This window comes from Aythya marila (assembly GCF_965140915.1).
Source record: "Aythya marila genome assembly, chromosome: 3".
NCBI classification, from domain to species: domain Eukaryota; kingdom Metazoa; phylum Chordata; class Aves; order Anseriformes; family Anatidae; genus Aythya; species Aythya marila.
In genome coordinates this window covers 113,389,643-113,410,801 of record NC_139044.1, presented here as the reverse complement: position 1 = coordinate 113,410,801, position 21,159 = coordinate 113,389,643, and the positions used below count along the sequence as shown (strand labels likewise).

The window sequence follows — 21,159 nt, the reverse complement described above, 5'->3', positions numbered from 1 at the left end:
GTTTGTTTTTAATTCCAGACTGGTCATTTTGGGGAGTAAAAATTTCTTTCTTTTATTGTATTTGTTCTACAAAGACATCCATAAAACATTGGGAAATGTCTCACTGTTACCTTATTAGCAAGCACAGGATGAGAAATCAACTACCAAAGTTGTCAGAAAATTGCATCTCTATTTTCCTGCTTTATTAAGGAGGATTTCTTACCTATTCCATTTCAGAAATACACAAGTATTTACTTGGATTAAAAATTGCAATGCCCAAGCAGTAAGGTTTTTTTGATAGAAAAGAACTTACTCCAGATTAACTAGTTGCTCATTGCAATGATATAGCTGATGGTCTCCATGGCTGGAAACGGCAGAGTTTTGATGTTCCCCTTCACAGGACTGTGAGTTTCATCAGAGCTCTAATTTTCTGATTTCAGTATAATAAAAATAGCATGAAGATACATTGTGCTGAGGTCAAAATGTAAGTTTTATAAGTGTATGGACCTTCAGATTCATAAAAATAATTTCATTTCAATTATTTATATATTTTCAAACATTGTTCATTTGGTGAGAGTCCATTCAAGCAGCATTAAAAAAAAAATCATATTTTAGCATTTAAACTACATATTTACAGGGCTGATATTTAAATCCTGATGCTTAATTTTTAGTATGTCCTAGAGAAATCAAACCAACCAAAACTTGTTTAGTAGGGCACACAATCTAGTTTCTGATTTATTCTTTATAAGCCATTACGATTTAAATTGTTACTATTATCAGAGAAAAACAGGGATTGAGCTACATGGTTTCTGCATGATGCTGGAAATCTGTCTCTACTGTACACCACATATTTTCCAATTGAATAGGCAAAGGGAAAAAATACTGCCTATATTTGGTAAAAGGCAGACAGAATCCACATGTATTTACAAAGTTTGACAGAATATTGTCTGGGAACAGAATCAGGTCTAGCAGATGCTGTATCAAGTCCTAGCTTTCCTCTTTTTGAACTTCACACACTCATTCCAGTCTGATAAGCATTCTGCCCAGCTTTGAGCTAAATATTCTAGAAAGTATCCAACAGTATGCAAGCTTAGCCTATACTGGAAGTATAAATACCAAAATCAGTTTAAAGACAAATTATGTGTATTGCAAACTTGTTTTACGTATATATACGTTCTCTGAGTAGGCCAGAAGAGTTTCTCTCTCTCTCTCTCTCTCTCTCTCAATCTCTTTTTTTTTTTTTTTTTTTCCTTCTAAATTAGGGAATTCAGTTTTGAGGCGGAGACCAAAAGTGGTAAATTATATATGCTTCAAGTCATAAATTATATAAGCTTCTTTTTGAACATTTGGATTTGCGTTTGCACCATGATGTTTGCACCAAACTCATGCCAGTATAAAGTTGTACATAGAGTCATTGAATGGCCCGGGTTGAAAAGGACCTTAAAGGTCATCTAGTTTCAACCGCCCTGCTCTGGGCAGGGTTACCAACCACTAGAGCAGGCTGCCCAGAACCACATCCAGCCTGGCTTTGAAAGCCTCCAGGGATGGGGCATCCACAACTTCTCTGGGCAACCTGTTCCAGTGCCTCACCACCCTCTGAGTAGGGGCATTTTTCCCATTAAAACACAAGTGTAATAGCATGGTTCTTATCAAACAGATTCAAATTAAATTATTTTCATTGACCTCCACAGACTTATTCATGATACACCACGCTATAACTGAAGAGAAACTTAAGAAGCATACTGCAATATTAAGAAATACAGAGTAGTGTGCTATGGTTTCAGACAGAATAATAGATAAGAGCATTAGATAAGTATTCTGAAGAATGAATAATTTTTTGACACATGAAAAACTGTTTATTTGAAAAATTTATTTCATCTTCAAACACATTCATATAATCTCATTTATTTTTAAAAGCTTTTATTATCCCCTTGTAACATACATAACAGAGGAACTGCAGAATGAATTGTGAACTATGATATTACAGGGACACCTCACTGTTGAATAAACACTAAATCTTTGAATAGGTAAATGAAACAGCAGAAAAGCCATGCACACGCTGAACATGGAACTGCTCTAAGGTAGAATATAACTTAAAAAAAAAATCAGAATTCATTCTACCAAATCCAAACCATAAGCCTAGAATGCAGAGGTAGTTTAAAGAGAGTAGAAATCCATAACTTTTGAATTCCTCTGCACATAAAATCAGAGAATACAGGGCAATGAAAGGCTATCTGCCTGAAGCAAACATTCAATTTGCACTTGTTTGTGAGTCCATTTTAGCTGAAAAAAGCTGCTATTTAATTAGCTCTCCTGCTGAATGCTCCAACAGATAGAGCTGGAATTGAGCACATTCTCCAATGCAGAAGTTGTGCAGTCATAGAGCTTTCGATTGGGGAACAAGCATTGATCAATATGGTACCAAATACAAGCAGTGCATCAGGACTTACATCAGGACTGAACTTGACTCAAAGGCACTAGAAAGCAGGTGGAAATAAGAACACTCTTGAGTTTTGCATAAACTGTGTTACCCTTTATGCAATAAAAATACATAGTACTGACAGAACATAACCATAGTAATTACTTTAATTACATTACGTTTTATTAAGTAAAACAAAAGAAAGATATCTTTGTTCGGCTGCTAGGCCACAGATACTGACATTATAGAAAAGCAAATATGAGGCTGCATACAATTTTCGGTTGTAGATATCATTGACAGTGCTTTCACAGTGTGAATTTATTCAGTAAATTAGAAGCTGGAAAGAACTAAGATTCACTGAACACTATCTGCTCTTTGGCTAGAAACAGAGCACAGCTGGTTTGTTGTGAGAAACAAAGTTGTGTTTTTGCAATAGAAGGTGTTTTTGCAGTGGAACATTCCACTAACCTTGCATATGCAAGTGATTGTGCGGCATAGCAGTGGGGAGTATGTTAAGCAGATAAGGGGAAAGTCCCACTGTCCCAAAACAAGGAGGATAGCTAAGAAAAACAGGGTGAGCAGTTTGAAATCAGTAAAAACAAAAATCACGGGCCCTCTAGTCATGAGGGAAGAAGGAAAAAAAAAAAAAAAAAAAAAAAAGAAAAGAAAAGGAGCAATTAAAGGTTGGTCAAATAAAATTATACATATACAGTATAGAAGTGCATCGAGTAGGCTGTGAACCTGTAGTAGTCAGCCAGTGAGGAAACGGAAGAAATCAGGTGTTGGCTAATAGGGAATATAAGGTTATGATAAACTTTTACTGTGCGCTTCTGTTTGCAGGATGCCCGCCATTGCAATCACAAATAAAACAGCTTCACAGAAGACCCTGTCTGAAGAGAGTTATTGATATTTTTCTCACAACAGTTTATCCATTTCTAGAAAATTCCAGGCAAGGCTAGAAAAGAGAACTGATGGGTAAGAATATAACAACCTTTATATACTTTAAAAGACTTCTGGAAAGAGGAAAATAACTATTTTTCCTGTACAGTACAAAGGGGAATAAAACAATCAACCTCAATTACAGAAATTATATTTGCAGTAATGCTTTGAAGTTCCAAGTGACTGAACCATTTCAGTTTGTGTTCAGTGTAATAAATCCCAACTTATTTCACCTTAAAAATTAGCCAAAGACCTGTTCTACTATAACTGATCTGTTTACACTAAATGTTCTCTTTTCTTGGAAGTTGATCTGGCAAAAATCATTATGTTATCCTTCAAACGGTGAGTCACTGAGCTTCCTCTTTAGGAGAACAAATGAGACCAGGGTCACAATAAACTACAAATAATCCCTGCAGATCATGAGTTCTGATTGCTGAATTCCTTGCAGACAATCACTTAAAAACTTCCTTCCACTGTACAAAGGCTCCTCCTGAACAATAAGGAGGCTTACAGAACCTGGACAACCACCCATATTGCTCCTGGTGCACACATTTATTCCAGCACTCCACCATCTGCAGAAAAGCTCTTTTCTTTGAGCCTGTGTATGAGGTGGTACAAGACTTCAGGAGCAGGGGTAAGGCAGTAGTTTAGGAATCTAAAGGACTTGGCTTGCTTTCCACTGCAAGTTCCCATGACACATCTGGAAAAGCACATTTCAGCAACTGATGTTTCAAGAGCAGAATTCACAATGCCCAAATTATGTGTGATTATAGAATCATAGTATCACAGAATGGTTTGGGTTGGAAGGGACCTTAAAGTCCATCCAGTTCCAAATCCCTGCTATGGACAGGGATGCCACCCACTAGACCAGGTTGCCCAGGGCCTCATCCAACATGGTGAAGGTTCCAGATCAACACTGGGATGGTAACCACCAGGAGGACTCATAATAAGGATAAAAGCTTGAAGGCCTCTTTGCTCTTTTCCAAGTGATGGCTTTATGGATTCACATAAAACACAGCAGACAGGCTCCTAAGACCCTCCAGTCCCTAGTAAGGACTATCCTTTTAGATGGACCAGAGAGGTGATCGTCCCCTTGTATTCTGCTCTGGTGAGGCCACACCTTGAGTACTGTGTTCAGTTTTGTGCCCCTCACCAAGAACGAGATCGAGGTCCTGAACGTGTCCAGAGCAGGGCTACGAAGCTGGTGAAGGGCCTGGAGCACAAGTCCTGTGAGGAGCGGCTGAAGGAACTGGGGGTGTTTGGGCTGGATAAGAGGAGGCTCAGGGCAGACCTTATTGCTCACTGCAACTGCCATAATGGAAGGAAAGGGAGCTGGGGGACCTCTTCTCACAGTACCTAGTGATAGGACTACAGGGAATGGCTTCAAGTTGTGCCAGGGGAGGTTCAGGTTGAAAATGAGGAGACATTTCTGCTCAGAAAGAGCAGTCAGGCATTGGGACTGGTTGCCCAGGGAGGTGGTGGAGTCACCATCCCTGGAGAGGTTGGACGTGGTGCTTGGTTTAGTGGGTGACATTGGTGGTAGGGGGATTGTTGGACCAGGTGATCTTGAAGGTCTTTTCCAACCTGAATGATTCTATGATTCTCTCTTTATATATATCCATCTACCTGTTGTCTTGCCAGATGCATGCATGGTGCAGACACGTGTCCATCAGGGCCTTAGTTTAACAGAGCTGGTGGAGGAGTCTCTGTTGAGATGATCTACTTTAGGGCAGGGTAAGGCGGGAATTCAGAGCATTTCAGGGAAAAGCTGCACCTGGTATATGACATGTTCCTTTTGGGCATGAGATCTGGACAGTGGGGCTCTTACAAAAGGCAGATGTTGCCTTTGGCTGTGTCCTAAGGGGAACACAACATTGTCATTATGTTACATGGATGTAGAGAATTGGCCCTGCCAAGGTTGCTTATTTTCTAAATAAGCTCTTGGTGAAAAATTAGGTGCCTAGAGGTTTAATCCAGACAAGTGTTTACTGTGAAGTGTGTGAGTAATCCTGGGATTGCATGCACCAGGTTACCACTGAAAATGTGAAACACGGAGAAGCAGGCCGCATGCTTCTGCTGTCCCCTTCAGGTCCACGAATCTGCTCTTTTTTAAAACGTAATTTTTGCCCAGCTTGCTCTGGCATGGAGCTCTGGTAGGCAACTTTTGACTGTGCCACTGTGAACACAAGTGGCCTTTTGATGTGATATGTGGGCAGTGTAGATGTGAGGCAATTGACTGCTGCGGCCTGTTGCCATATCAAATATTCCTATCCCTTGGGAGGGAAATTATGTAGATTTATGACTTGCTTGAGTTCTTTGTTTTGGTTATTTTTTCCTGCCAGGTTATTTTTAGTGCAAAATTGTTCCAAATTATGTTGAGAACAGGAGAAGCTGGACTAAAACCACGACTGGAAATGCTGCTGTGTACAAGGGCTGTTTCTGTAGACAGCAAGGGTCAGTAATATGTTGTATTGCATAAACCTAGAGAAGTCTCTAGAAAGCAATGTGCTAACTTCTGTCTTCAGATAGTCCCCAGCTGAGGACCCATTCTGGGGTGAAGCAGCTCCACTGGCTATAATTTAGCAGCTGCAGGACCAGGTGCTTTGAAGAGAAGCAACCACTTTCAAGAAGTACCAAGGCCCTGTGTAAGGACATGAGCTAGCAGACACTGTCCCATCCCTTCAGCTGCTCTTAGAGAAGGCACAATATTCAAACCCTTAAATAACTTGCAAGCTTGTGCCCTCCACCCAAGACATTCTGTGTCTCTCCAGGTTATTCACTTCCAGAGGCAGAAGCAGGTGTTTATCAGAAATTAATTACCCAATTACATCACACCCCCGTCTGGATGATGGCTTGGGATATAGCAGCATAGATGAATGCTCAGCCGATGTGGTTTTCATATTGAGCTGTCAGAGGGGAAGCAGGTACCTGACAGTTCTTGAAACCTAATTATGGAGCACAACTTTCTCTGTTGCCATCTGCCTGCTCCAGAGACAGCTGTGTTTCCTTCTCTTTAATGAAACAGTGCTGGAATAATAGCCTGCAAATATTTTATCTCTGGAAGCAATTATTAGTTTGTTTTAATAGCTGAGCTAACACTGGAGACTTGTTTATTCTCCAAGCAGACACCCTGTATTCAGGCTATCACATTTCTTCTTACTGTTTTTAAATTGGTGTTGTGCAGTTGTGAATGTAAGGTGCTTCATCTACTACAAAAAACACCCTAATTTGATAATGAATTAACAAAAGAGGAATTAAGGGAGAGGCTTCAAGCTCAGAATATTTGTGCTGGGAAATCACCTCGGTTCCAAAAAAATTAGAAGGCAAACTAAATAATTAAATTAGAATGCAAATTAAATTAGAAGGCAATTAGAAGAAGCAACATTAGAATGTTGCTAGAAAGTCCCAAAGCCACAACTGGATGTTTTTAACAGCTTTGTGTCCACTGTGGGGCAGCGATGGCAGCAGCCACAGCTGGGGCTGGGACACACCAGCCTCCGCTGGCACTTCCAGAACCTTGCTATAGCTCTGTAAACCTCACTCAGGAAGGAGCTGTACAGATTAGGGCCAAGTCTCACTTAGCTTTTGTGAGTGGCCTCAGCAGGACCCAGTCCTCAGTTAATCACCACCCTGGGCTCTAATGATGGTGATGTGATGGCTCATTTTGGGGAGACCACCCCTGTAGGCCACCACTGTCCACCAAATTCAAGGGAGATTGTTCTTTTCTGAGTGACAGCTGAGGATCGTGCGAGCTGGAAAAAATAAGTTTTTTTTTTTTTTTTTTTTTTTTTTCCTCCCAGGCTGAAGGTTTTTTTCTTCCTTTCCCGGGGGAAAAATGGTGACAAGTTTCTTATCTAGCAATTACAAATTGCAAATCATGTGTCATATCTTCTCTCTGTGGCTATCTGCACAAGAAGTAATATCACATCTTTGCAAAGTGGCAGGATGCTGCCTTATATGTGCAATGGGTGATATTGCCTGAACTTTGTGAGGCACTATCCCTTTCCCCATCAAAAATACTGTGCTACTACCATACTCTGTGACCCTGTTAAATATGTGGGCCAGTGTGATTTTGGGTTCCTCTCTCTCATTAACATCCTCCTGTGGGAGACCCAGACTCCCAAAGGGGACTCGGGACCAGGCAGAGTAGGCTGCAGGCTGGCAGAATGTGGGATGTGTTAAAGCCACCATTATTCTAATCTTTTTTGGCATTTTGGTGGAAGGAGGAGAAAGGACATCAGAAGGGAAATGGGAATGCAGCTCCCCTCCTGTCCCTGCACCTACCTGGAGCAGAAAGCCAGCACAAGTAACACGGTCCTGGTTCTGTTTTCTTCCTTCACTGGGAGAGCCTCAAGAATCCTATCACACAACAGAACTATCAAACTGCTTCCAAAAGGCCATGTAAGAATATAAAGTCAGTTCTTGCAAGATCAAAGTCAATAAGAAATTTTCCCACTGAATTCAATGGCAGTGGGATCAAGTCTGTACAAATAAAATGGAAGATCCAACATCAAAGACAGGCAATAAAAGGGCACAGCAGGAGCTCCTGGGATTGTTTACTACATAACATGCTCTCCACATATTTTTTTTTTACCTTTTGCTTGTATCTTAATTTCCTTTGGACTCCAGACAATGTGCACACTTAAGGGCTAAACCCATTCCCACTAAAATGAGTGGATGTTTTCTTAATAACTACAATGCAGATTAGAACAACTTTTTATCTCGCAGATTTTCCTCTTGAATATTATAATCAGCCATTTTATGCTTAGTTGGATATAAAATTCACTCAGGCAAATTATCTTTATTTCAGAGTGATGTGTATTCTGAACTACCTAATTTTGCTGGGAATACATCCAGGCCTTCTGGCTGCTTTGCCTCATCAATAAGGGTGAACATAACCCAGGCCTAAATGGAAAAACTGCAACGCTGCTTTACTGTGAAAATGTTGAGTGAGGTGGGTGCATAAACCATTTTGATAAAGACAGTCACACACACTTCTGCCCTGTGACAAGCCTATAGCACAGAACATGCATGCTAGTGACATCATCAGGAGACATACCTGTACAAGAAAACATTTTAAAGATCTGAAAACAAACAAGCAAACAAATAAGCAAAAAACAGCCTTGATGATATGAATTGATTACAGTCATCATTTTAATTACTCTCTGCCTCTTAGTCTCTGTGTCAGTCTTCTTGCATCTGCAATGTTTTCTTTGTGCACATGTGCAGCGTATGGTAACAGAGCTCTTCTAACTTGTGAAATAAAGGTCTCAAAAGGAATGGGAAGCGTGTGAGTAGGTCCTCATGATACTGGAAGGGAGATAGGCAAATTACGTAATTTACAGGAAGTGCTTTTGGCAGCTTTGCGCCTATGATTTCTATAAATATCTGTTGTAGAAAAAACACAGGGGCACAAAAGAAACTTTGTCAGTATAACAATGATATGCGCTGTCACAGGGAAATAGCATTACTAGAGTTTGCGGGTAAACTACACTCTGGGGCTGTTGTTTTGTGTTTTGAAGGAGGAAATTACAACCTCTAGGTCTTACTGGGCTAAACTGCTCTACTTTTCTAAACTATGTCTGCAGCTGGCTCCCTCTTTTACATAAATTCTGTTGAGTTCTGTACCCGGGCTGAATTAGGACTGGTTTGTTGTACTTCTTGGAATGAAGAATTGCTGCCCCATGCCATTTCCCAGTGTTTGGATGCAAAGTTTTGTGGGGACAGGTGTTGCTTTCATGGGGTTTAGCACAGCCTTTTGCCTACAGCCAAGTAAATATATGGTATAAAAGTATTATGAGCTTTTCTGCAGTGCTTCTGGAATGACCTAAGTGGCAGCCATGAGGTCTGGCTTTGATGATCTCTGAGGCTCAGTTTGAGCTCCAGCCCAGACACCTGGAAAAAATTCCTTTCCTATCACAATAATGAATTGCAGCGTTGAAGGAGATAGTAATTTATTAAAGGTGGAGAAGAAAAGAAAAACAAAATGGCATGTTTTACCTTTCCCAAAGTCAAACAATCAACAAAGTCAAACAATTTAAAGTCTTCCTATCTGATTTCACAGCAAGGAAACAGGGTTCCCCTTCTTCCTTAAGCCTCATGCATCAGGGTTATAGATCAGTGGCTTATGTCAGATATAACTGGTACAAAGACCATGTGTGGGGTAAGTCTCCTCTTGAATACTTGTGCTCATTTCCTGGAAAAGGCATTTGTTTGCCCCCCCCTGCGCTTGCTGTATCGGCTATAACTCCTCACCAGCTTCTTCTCCTCCTTCTGACCTGTCTTTTTACCTTCTCACAGGTTTCCCTTTGTGCCTGGAGCTCCTTTCCCTTCCCAGACCGTGGATTTTCTACCCTTCTACTCTAGTACTGCCCTTCTATTGCAGTGATCAGATCCAATATCTGCAGTATCTGAAGTAGGCTGCTGAAGTTAGGATATGAAAACTAGGTGATTTATAAAGTAACCAGTTAGGTGGCCAAAACCAGAGGCTACTAAGCTATGTTTGTGACTGTTATAACCTCTTCAGGGAAATGACTTCAGTGGGTTTTTAAAGCAAGAGGAACATAACCAGTCCTTCAAAACCAACTAACAACTTAAGGCATTTTACAAAGGTTATAGCCATCCCCTACAAATAAGCAAGACACACAGAATAATCCTGTGGATTAAATACCATCTCTTTGGCAAACTGATCCCTTTGAATGGTTTCATGGAGTTAATAAAATGATTACACAATTTAAACAAAATCAAATAGTGTATGTGGAAATGAAGAGGAGGAGAGAAATTGGCATGGGCGGACAGAGAAGCTCTGTTTACAAAAACAACAAACACATGACAAGAGACATAGAGGCAAAGTTCAGGAGTAAGAAATCGTAGACTGTATAAGGCAGTGCTGTTGTAATTACAGAGATAAGAAAATGGAAGGAACAAGGAGCTTCTCCTGTTCTAAGACAAGAAGTTATCACATAAAAATGACATCACGGCTCGTGTTTTTCCTATCTCCCTCCCTGGAGATAGCAAACACAGCCTGGGAGTGGAAAAGAAAGAGATTACTACATCTAATGCATCATCATTTCTAATGAAGCTACAGTGCTGTGACATGCAGCCATGGCACTTATCCTACTACTGCTTTCTTCACGGAACTTGCAGAGCAGAACTCAAGAGCTTCCTTCAGTTCAATATATATATATTCAGTGTCTGCTGTCTGTGGTAGAGGTGAAATTCAACCCTGTGCATATTTTATGTGCCTTGTAATAATACCCACTCTTTCATTACAGAAGAGGCATTCTCTTGCCCTCCTGTGACACTTCTTCGGGACTGCAGCTGGACGATGTGTCACTGGGACTTCCCTTTGTTTCCTCTATGAACTACATGCTACTGACAGATGCTGGATTGGCAGCCTCACAGAAACAGATACTCCAGGCCACCAGCCTGCACAAGTGGTGACAGTTCAAGTGTCTGGCTTCTGTATGGCACCTATCACTTTGCTGCTAGACCACACAGGTTAATCAGCAGCTGTCAAATAGCACTGTTCAAGCATTTCTTCTGAGCTGGGGTGGTAACTCACCTGCTTCATATCATGGGAATACAGCCAAAGCTGATACAAGATTTCAGTTCTTTTATTTATTTATTTATTTATTTATTTATTTATTTATTTATTTATTTATTTATTTATTTTTCTTCTTTAGGGAAGAAGAGCTTCACTCCTTAGCACTGGTCTGCGTCTCTACCTGCCTCTTTAGGGATGCCTTTCTGACAGACTGAAGACTGTCCTTCCTGAAAAGGAGAAGAACAGGGTGAAAGTGGGATGACGATAACCCATTGGGGACTGCAGAGTTATCTAGCTCATTCTGATCTTTACACTGCTGCCACCAGTACTCAGATTTGGTAATGTTATGGTTGCTCAGGCATCTTTGTGCTATATTGCAGTCACTCCTGAGTATTTGGATTCATTTGTCAAAGGCTAATGTGATAGACAAGCCCATGAAGTATAAAGAAAAACATCAGCTGTACATCGACTGTACATAAACCATATTTGTCATTTTGGTGGCTGCATTATATTAGTGGGTATACCAATCACATCTCTCAGATTTTTCTTCTCATTATTTATTATTTCAAATTAGTAAATGCCCACCATTGGCTTAAATGCAGGACCTTGCACTTCAAACTATTCACTGTCACACCAAGAGGCTTAAAATAGTACGAGAGTGGTTGGATTAGGCCAGTACTTTATCATGTTCTTTCCACTTTAAGACTTCCTCTTTAAGCAGCTGTGTCTAGGTCTTGTCTCACTTCTGGGTACATGAAGCAATCTCCAAAAACTTGAACTAAATCTAAGTCTAAATTGTCCAAAATGCAGTACTAATTTTTTTGCACTGAAAATATTTTAATAGCAGAACTTAAAGGAAAAAATAATCCAGAGGTGACGTAAGAGGAATATGTATCCATCTACTCTAATAATGGCATTCATTTTATCAAACTTTAGTCATTTAAGTTTGAGCTAGTTGTGTAGGTTCCCTATACAACTGCCAGAGAGACGATGGCACCTCTCCAGGACAATGTATCACTCATGTTTTAGGCACTTGTTTTAGGATCCAGTGAAGTGTTTCCTATCAGTGCCTGCTTCTTCCTTTCCACTGATTATCAAATGAAACCACATGAGCAGAATAGCCCCAAAGGATACAGTTAAAATCAGGTGAAACGAGGCTTTCTTTACTGTGTTTCAAAATTAAAAACAATATTCCCGTCAGTGACTGAAATGGCTGGGTACTTGAAGGACGATGTGCTGCACTTTTCTGAAAATTATGCATAGATATTAGCACTTTTCTGACCATTATAACAAGAGTGGATTTCGTGTTCCTGTTTCCATTTGATCACCAGCTCTAATATAACTCATGCCATGAGACAAATTTGAGCACTGATAGAAAAACATAGGACATTTGAAACATTTTTTTTTTTTCCAGAAGCATGTGTTTTCCAGAATGTTCCTTACAAGCATTTCTGTAATTTCAAGCAGGAACAAGAGTAAGTTTTGGAATTCTGATTTCCTACAAGGGAGAGATCTGATCAACTGATGTCGAAAATGGCCCTCTGAGATGGGAAATTGCCTCTGGCCAATCCTACATTACCATCTGTCCTTATATCAGACCGATCCTGTTTTGTAACACCTCACGCTGAAAAAATATGGTCTTTTAGCATATTGGTGGGGCTAAACAATACTATTGTTTTTGTGCTTGTTTGTCACACAAGGTCATGGAGAGAGATTGGGAGTTCCTGAGAACAGGAGGAGCTCTGGAACAAATTAAAACTAGAATTTCTAAAAAGGAAGGAATTTGATGGGAAGGGCCAAGACAGAAGGATTAATTAGATTCAAGAAGGTATGCTGACTTTCAAGTAGTCTGGCCTGGAAATAAAACAGACAGGGAAGTGAGAAAGAATAGAAAACATCGTGTCTGCAGACTGCTCTCTGAGTGGGTGTTTTTGGGAGGATGCCAGCTAAAGGACTCAATTTTTGGTAGGAAGAGTATGAATTATCCTCAGCCATATCTATTCACTCACAAATTGGCTGATTAATTGGTTAAATGTTTCATTGGGGAAAAAATAATAATAATCAGTTTTGTAAGTATATCTGGTGATACATTTTTGGTGACTGAGATATTGTGGTTTGAGAATATTCCCAATTTCTGTCACACTTCCCCTTCTGCATTTTCTGATGAGCAAGTGCAATTTCAAACAATACAACAAAAATTACTCCTTATAATTCTCTCTCTCTCTATATATATAAATATTTTTTTCTCTTACTGTGTACATGAAGTCTATAATTCTTCATGTTTTAATTGGGAAAAGCAGAAAAAAATCTCAGTTCATGGTCCTACTAAAATTGGAACTGAAAATCATTGTATTTGTCAAGACAGATCCAAACTCTTTGCTTTTGCAGCTTCACTGTCTCTGAAAGCTGAATGGGGCTGTTTTTTTCTCCTTCAGGCTGAAATGTTGATAACCATTAAAGCCGAAATAAAGTCAACATTTTCCACTTGTAGCAAGTGAGTGAAGCAGAAAACCCATTTTCTGTTAAAACGAATAATTCCCAATGCTTATTAGGAGGGAAGATATAAAGCAATAAGGTGCTTCTGAAGTGCTCAGTCTGTTAGGCTGAGCTTGCTGTCTCACTAGAAAACCTGATGTGCATTGTTGGCAGCAGAAACCAGTGTCCCAAGGGAGAGGATAGACAAGCCTGCAGGAATGTAGATAAATACCTAAGTTCTTACTCTGCATGATAATTAAAAAAATAAATAAATAAATAAAACAGTGAAACCCTCCAAAGCTCTAACAAGGGAACCCCACAAAATAAAGTTATTCACAGCCACAAGTACCTTACTAAGAGAAGAGTAAAAGAGAATATTTTCAGACTAACTGAAAATATTTCATATTTTTTTAGATACAGTCAGAATTCTGTTTTTATTTAAACATTTGTTTGGGTTTTGACCCTTTGTTTGGTATGTTTTGGCTTGTCTGGGGATGAGAAAATGTGTGTCCCTTCTTGACCTGGTTATTCTTTCCGTGTTAATGCCCAATGGTTTTGTCAGTTGCAGTTTAGTCGATAACTTTCAGAACCAAAAAATGCAGAAAACTTTTTTTTTGGGGGGGGAAATTTCTTAACGTTCTGGAAATAGTTATAGACTCTTTCAAAAACATCTACTGCTTAAAAGAGCTCATCCCAGAGTTCATTTAGTGTAATAAGGCGAGGATGTGTAATTTTCAGGGGAAGTGGTATTTTATAATAGAATTTTCTAAACACTGTGTGTTTGGCTAATTTGGGTCATTCCATAGATGTCTCTTGGGAATGCTATTTATAAACTCAAAAGAGGCTGAGGAGCATTCACAAAAAGGCTTGTCACTTTCACGAAAATTAATGATAATCTCACATTGGTGATGAAGAGAGAAGAGGCACTGAGTTAAGCTTAAGCACGAAGCAATAGACAAGTATGTTTGCACTCCTGTGTCCTGACCTCTCTGTCACAGATTGTGATATTGATGAAAATGCACTACTCATTGCATTGTCAGCTTAGAAAAATCAATACAGAAAATGTAAACGTAGAGATAATCCCATATCCCTTTCTCCAAAAGGCTCCCTGGAGTCCTCTATAGCAGATCACTATAGAGAATATTGTTTTCATGTCCTGGAGCTTGCAGGGTGGGGCTTTTCTGCACTTCCATTAAAAACAAAACAAAAATAAAACAACAATAAGAGAACAAAACAATAATATTGAAAATAGTTCCCCTAATACAAGTAACACGTGCAGAGTTCCTGCACCTGATCCATCTTCTTGGTGATAGGCTGGTTTGATTTGTAATTTTTAAAATTATAATTGAACATAGTTTAATTGCAAGACCAACCTGCTCTGGAGGCTGACCAGTTCACAGCCTTATAAGATTCCTGCTGGGTTTTCAAGCTGAACTGGCTGAGTAAAAACCTCAGAGAGCACCAGAAGTAGCTCAAGAGCAAGAGGGACAGGAGCAGAAGTTTCATGTCAAGGAGTGACACTTGCCAATTATGGTGGCAGTGAGCTGTTCAACCCAGCTGCTCTTGGCACCACGCTTATAGCACAAAGGGGTAGTGTACGTATCACTGACCGTCATTTGAATATGAGAACACTTTCTGTTGACATTCTGTATCTTATCTGTGGCACAAAATGTACTTTAATATACAATGTGTGATATTTAATAATAATACTAATAATATTTAATGATAATGTGTCAATTACAGTTATGTAAGTCTTCATTATGATGTTTCAAATGGTTTAGTAAAACTTTTGAGTACACTTTCTCCATATCACTGCATTTAGTATTGCATTGCTACTACTGATGGAGTGAAAGAATTACATCTGTAATACTCTATGTTTTGTGTGAAGCATTCTCTGCAGAGAAAAGGCTTCTTTATCCCTTTCTCAGAGCTCATGTGAGAACTGCCACAATAACAAGCAGTTTTTCAGCTACTTTTATTTTGGTAAGACAAAATGGCTGAAGGCCACAGCTGTTGATTTATTCAAATGCCTAAGGAAACCATTAGGCCGTTGAACCCTGAAGATGAGATTTCTTTGTGCTAGTTGTTAATATAAGGAAATTGCAAGCAGTGCCTGCCAAAGGAACTTAATACAAATGCAAAATGCCAAATGTACCTGAAAGGGAAGGAGGGAAGTGGTTGCTTATTTAAAAAAAAAAAAAAAAAAAAAAAAAAAAGTGAAAAGCACAGCTTTTTTTTTTTTTTTTTTAATTTTTTCCCCCACATTTTAAGTACAGTGTGATGCGCTACCACCAAACCGTGGAGATGGAAACTCCCCTGTATTTAAATAAAAAAGAATATATTTGAAACTACATGAATGGTTATACACATGGTTACACTGTTTATGACTATGTGTCCATGTGTAATGGGTTTTATCAGGATGACTGGAGATGGAGCCTCTCCAGAAACTCCCTGCTGTTTGCAGCTTTGTATTAATTGGTTGCAATTGCCCAATGTAAATGCATCAAATCCTCCAAAGAGATATGGCAGAAAAATGTAATAGCTACCATCAGAGTAACTATTCTTTCAGTTTACTGTCATAATAGCCTTGTGGCAGAAACATGATTAATTGTTGCCCGTACTTAGCCTGTATTTCAAGTATACCCTTGTCCTAATTCTTTTCCTTCAAGATTTCACAGTTACAAGTACTTTACTTCATACCTGTTAAACAGAAGTGACATTTCTTAATTCAGAATTTTAAAAGTATTTAGTACCTAGATGAGCTGTCATCTACAATAATGCTTGAATCACTTTGTAGGAAGCATTTTTGCACCAACAAATTGAAACAAAGGAATAAGACAGTCAAAAACCGTACTTACTAGTCAAGACTACAACTGATTACAGAGAAGAGAATGGGATTGACTCATGACTTTAATAATAATGGAGGAAATAAGTTAAAAGAAGTTAAATTTCAAACCAAGGACAGAAGAGTTTGTTTACACCTTCTGATGTTCCACAACCTGTTTCAACCAAGAATTTGACCAATAACAAACAAACCATTTTTGTGGTATTGCCACAACAAATTCCACTAAAGACAAATAGAATTAGGATAATCTTCCAGTAGTCGTATTATTTCCTCCAGTTTGGTTGCTTGCTTATTCAGTGTGTGACGATGTGATTGCAGATAGCTCACAAAGCTATTTTCAATTATTTACCACACCAGTTCCTGAGCTCTCATAGATCATCAATTATCCACAAGGTTTGAAAAATACAGTTCTACTGAATAATTTTTTATTTACGATTGCGGGGGAAATGCCACCCAAAATTCCTTAATATCACCAGCTCTCTGCATTAACACAGTATTTTTACCCCCCCTTAGCAATGTTCCACACAAGATAGACTGTGACTAGTTGCTCTTTTCCTGGATGGAGGGAGCTGTGCCATAGCTGCAAAGCTTCCAGCCTTTCTAGGGGCCCTACATAACTGTTAAGATTCCACATAAGGGAGTATCTGTTAGGGGGGTAAGAAGAAAAGAAAGAGAAAGTTGGTTTGCTTCTTTAGTGAAAAAAGAGAAACACAAACACATGCAAAAGTAAATGAAATAATAGAATTAATAGGCTTAAATGTTACTGCGCAACCTTAAATTTTACCCTCTTTGAAAATAGAACTTGTTACAGTTTTTATGTACAAAGCAAATGCTTCCTTCCTTCCTTCTTTTGTTTTTCTTTCTTTCTCTCTCTCTCTTCCTCTTTCTCTCTTTTTCTTTCTTCCTTTCTCTCTTTCTTTCCTTTATTTCTCTCTCTCTCCCTCTCTCTTTCAAAACAGGCAGATTGAACAGGCAAATTCAATCTCTAATGAGTATGAAATGAAGGGAAAGTACTGTGTGCATGCTGAATGAGTATTTCCCACAATTTGTATTTTTGGAAATGAAATGCATCTGCTTCTTCTTCAAACCAGCAGAGGGAGTTTTCTCATCTAAATAGCAGAAAACTGCTTTTTTTTTTTTTTTTTTTTTTTTTTTCTTCTTTTTCTTTTCGTTTTGTAGTAATGTTATCTTACCTCATAAAAACTGTTACGGTAGATGAAAGGTGAAATTTTACAGTCAAGACTGTTTAACTCCTTAGTGCTAAAGGCTGTATGCTCCCATGCAATTTTTATGGGTATAGTTATGCAAGAAGTTGTTGTTATGATAAACACAATAGTGTTAAAAGCATAAATCTGGACTGTTTGGGAACAAACTATTTGGTTAAAGGGCAGTGCACAATTATTGCAGTACATGTGCTATTCATATGGACATGGGACATTAACTTGATAGCAACTGACATGATTTTGTTCACAAAACAAACAAACAAAACAAAACTAAACAAAATAACAACAACAAGAACAACAACAAACAGTTCCTATAATTCCTTGCCCTTTAGGGAGAAGTTTTGAAAGTTTTAAGTTCAGGTTTCTTAATCTGGAAGCAATGGAGTAATTTTACGATTCCCACAGTGGCACAAAATATTTCAAGTGAAACGTTCACTGTAGCACTAGGAAGGAAGCCTATCATTATATATTCCTAGTTGTTTTTTGTTTGTTTGTTTGTTTTCTGTGAGGGAAAAAATAAACATCTCTAGTGATGACAGACCGTATCATTCTTATTTTATTTCATAAGTTTACATAACAACCTCTATGCAATGATCTCCCTTGTAAAATAAAATTATAGTAGTTACTATGTGTGTAACTAAATATTTTATTGATCTGTGAATGTCACTACAATTCATCTCTCAAATGCAAGCAATACATTCTGTTATTCCACTAAACTCAACCACAAAGAATTTAAAATGCTCATCTTTCATTTGTTTCAAAAGTTTTGTTGACTAAATTCCACCTAGGATGAAAATAAGTGCAGTTATTTTGAGGAAACTTATTGCATTGGAAAATAATGTGAAACAAATATGTGTTTTTATGCATATTGAATTCCCCAGAGGCAGAATACTGGGGCTCTACATTCATCTTGAACTGAAAGAAACGACTGAATAAAAAGCAAAAACTAGCTCTAGGTCTATCAATTTAACACCAAGACTGACAGCATAAATACCAATCATTCCATAATATCCATATGAAAATGGCTAATTATCTGTTTTCAGCCTTTGCAAAAGTGGAAAGTGAGGAAATAAATTCAGCTTAGGTGAATTAGGAGGTAATTACTGGTACATAAACACTGCTTAACAGTTGAACCGTGATAACAGTTACTAGCTTAGCACAGATGTGTTTTCCTCACATGTACCATAATTGCCAACTCACATAGGAACACTAAATATAGGCTCCTAATGCTGCTTTAAGTTACACGTGAGCAGACTCCTGTGTTTTTGAAAAACTCACAGCTATGAAGTGTTGACAAACTCAGCGGAGCATGACCAGACACGTGCGAAGGGCCAGCTGTAGGCACTGGTGAAATAGAAAACTGCACCAGGCATTGGTGGATTGGGCAGAAAAGGAGACTTTTGGGCTCAGCAACCACAGCAGCTCCTTCAGCAGCCATCCCATTTCCTTCTCAGTGCTACTGGAAAGGAGACAGTCTGGAAACACAGGGCTGGCTAGATGCTGGTGCAGTATGGTCAGAGTAGCTGGGCTCCGAGTAAAATTCGGTTTTGTAGTCAAGCAGCTAAGAGTATTCAGGGTGATCCAAAGGAAAAAGTGACCCTTAAATTATTTGGAAAGAGCTTCCAGAAAGAAGGTTACACAGAGCTTCTTCAACTCTGCAGAAGTGTACATTGCAAATATTTTATTTATCACCTCTTGTACAGTCACACTGAGCCTTGAGGCAGGTCTGAAAAAGTTAGAGATGGGATCAAATATGGGATCAAATTTACAATTCATCTTGTCCTTTATCCTTATTTAGCATGTAGTTCTTCAGAAGTGGAAAACAAACGTCCACCTAAAGAGAAGACAGATGAGGATAATTTGCCACCATGAAAGTTATTTTCTAAATTTTTGTTGGAATTGACTTCAGACTCTAAGGATGACAACACTGCAACTTCTTCAGGGAAAATCTCACAATGACTTGTACATTTCCATTTCTGCTGTTGGAAGAAATGGAAGCACAATCTGCATCAAAATAGGGTGAAGGAGATCAGACATCCTACTATGATATGGTACAGGCTTGTTTACACCCATATACTCCACATTGTGCTTCAGTACTCATCTGACTCACTTTCTACTTGTATGCCATGAGGAAGATGCTAAGCAAGGGCTGACTCCTGGAAATACTTGGCATTCTTTTTAGGCTAATTTTGGCACCAGCTTGGCTCCAAGTGCTCTTGAGCCGTTCACACAAGGATGTCTGTGGCAGGGAAGATGGAGAATATCAATTTCGGAGAGCCCTGCTGTGTTCTACTCCCTGATTTTCACCAAAACCACACCGTGTTTACTTGTCCTTTTGGCCTTGGGGTCACTGGTTTTTCTTTAAATCAGCTTAGCTCTAAGTAGTCGTTTTCACCCTTCCTGCACTTCCCGCAAAAAAAACCCTAAACAGTGGTAGCCTGATGATGTCGTGAATACTTCTTTCTAGAAATACATCTTCCCTCCTTTCTACAAATACATCTTATTAAAACAAACCACCCTAAACCACTGCAAACCAATGCCCAATCCTACACACGCTCCAAGCTAAAAAAGGGGACTTTCACCCCCAAAAAGTGAGGAGCAGCCTGGGGTGGGAGCGGGTGTACCCCCAGGGGGCTTGGAGGAAAGACCTCAGCGCTACGACCCCACAGCCTGCCCCTCGCTGTGTGTGTGGGTTGCCCAAAACCGCTGTTTTTTGGGGTAAGAATTGAAGGTGGTGGTGGGGGGTGCGGGGGGAGAGTCTGTGTGGAGGGGACGGCGGCGGTGACGTCACCCTGCCTGGCAACAGCGAGGAGGGCGGCGGTGACGTCACCCTGCCTGGCAACCGCAGCAAGCGTGGGGAGGAGATCTCGCGAGATTTGCCCCCCCCTCCCGTCGCGGGTGGGAGGGGGTGAGGGGGGGGGGGCGGTGCCGCCGGTGGCGGAGCTCGCCTGAGGCGGGCAGCGGGGAAAGGGGGGGTGAAAGGCGGCGACGGGACGGGACGGGACGGGACGGGTCTGATTCGCCCCCCCCGGCCCCGCAGCAGCCCCACAGCGCCCTCAGCGGCCCGCATGGAGCCTCAGTGCCCGGTTTGAGCGAGTACGGCGGGACCCGCAGCCGCCGAGCCCCGCCGGGCGGGCGGGCGGGTGCAGCATGGGTGAGCGAGGCTGAGGGGGTAAGGGGGGGGGGGGGGGACACGCACCGGGTGCCTGCCCCGCTTTGTCTGGGGAGGTTTTGGGATTTACAACCCCCAAAAAAGGGGAGAGGAGCTCGCTGGAGATGGGTGAGGTGCAAACGTGTTGGGGCGGGGGGCGAGTGCCGGCGGAGAGGTGGGTTTGTGTGGGGCTGGGTCGGCGGCAGGTGGGAGAAGGAGCGGCTTTTGGGGTGTGGGGGGGGCTCTGAGGGAGTCCTGGGGGGGTCTTGAGGGGAGTAAGGGGGTCCTGAGGGGTCCTAAGGGGGTCCTGAGGGAACGGGGGTGTCTTGAGGCGTCTTAGGGGGGCTCTGAGGGAAACGGGGGGGTCCTGAGGGGAGTCTGGGGTCCGGGGGGCTCTGAGGGGAACGGGAGGGTTCTGGGGGGGATCTGAGGGGAGCAGGGGGTCCTGAGGGGACCCTGAGGGGAACGGGGGAGCCTCTGAGGGGAACAGGGGACCCTGAGGGGAATAGGAGGCCTCTGAGGGGAGCGAAGGGGCCCTGAGGGGAGCCTGGGGTCCTGGGGGGCTCCTCAGGAGGACTCTGA

At 40.7% G+C, this 21,159-nt stretch overlaps 1 protein-coding gene across 1 annotated transcript in view; it reads left to right on the top strand.

Annotated features, from left to right (window-relative positions):
• Window positions 1-20,417: 20,417 nt before the first annotated feature.
• Window positions 20,418-21,159, top strand: part of CD2AP (CD2 associated protein) — a 75,553-nt gene continuing 74,811 nt past the window's right edge. The window contains exon 1 of the mRNA XM_082756989.1: window positions 20,418-20,580. Within this exon, the coding sequence (XP_082613115.1) occupies window positions 20,577-20,580 (4 nt within the window). The 5' untranslated portion in view covers window positions 20,418-20,576. The remainder of the gene's footprint in view (window positions 20,581-21,159) is intronic.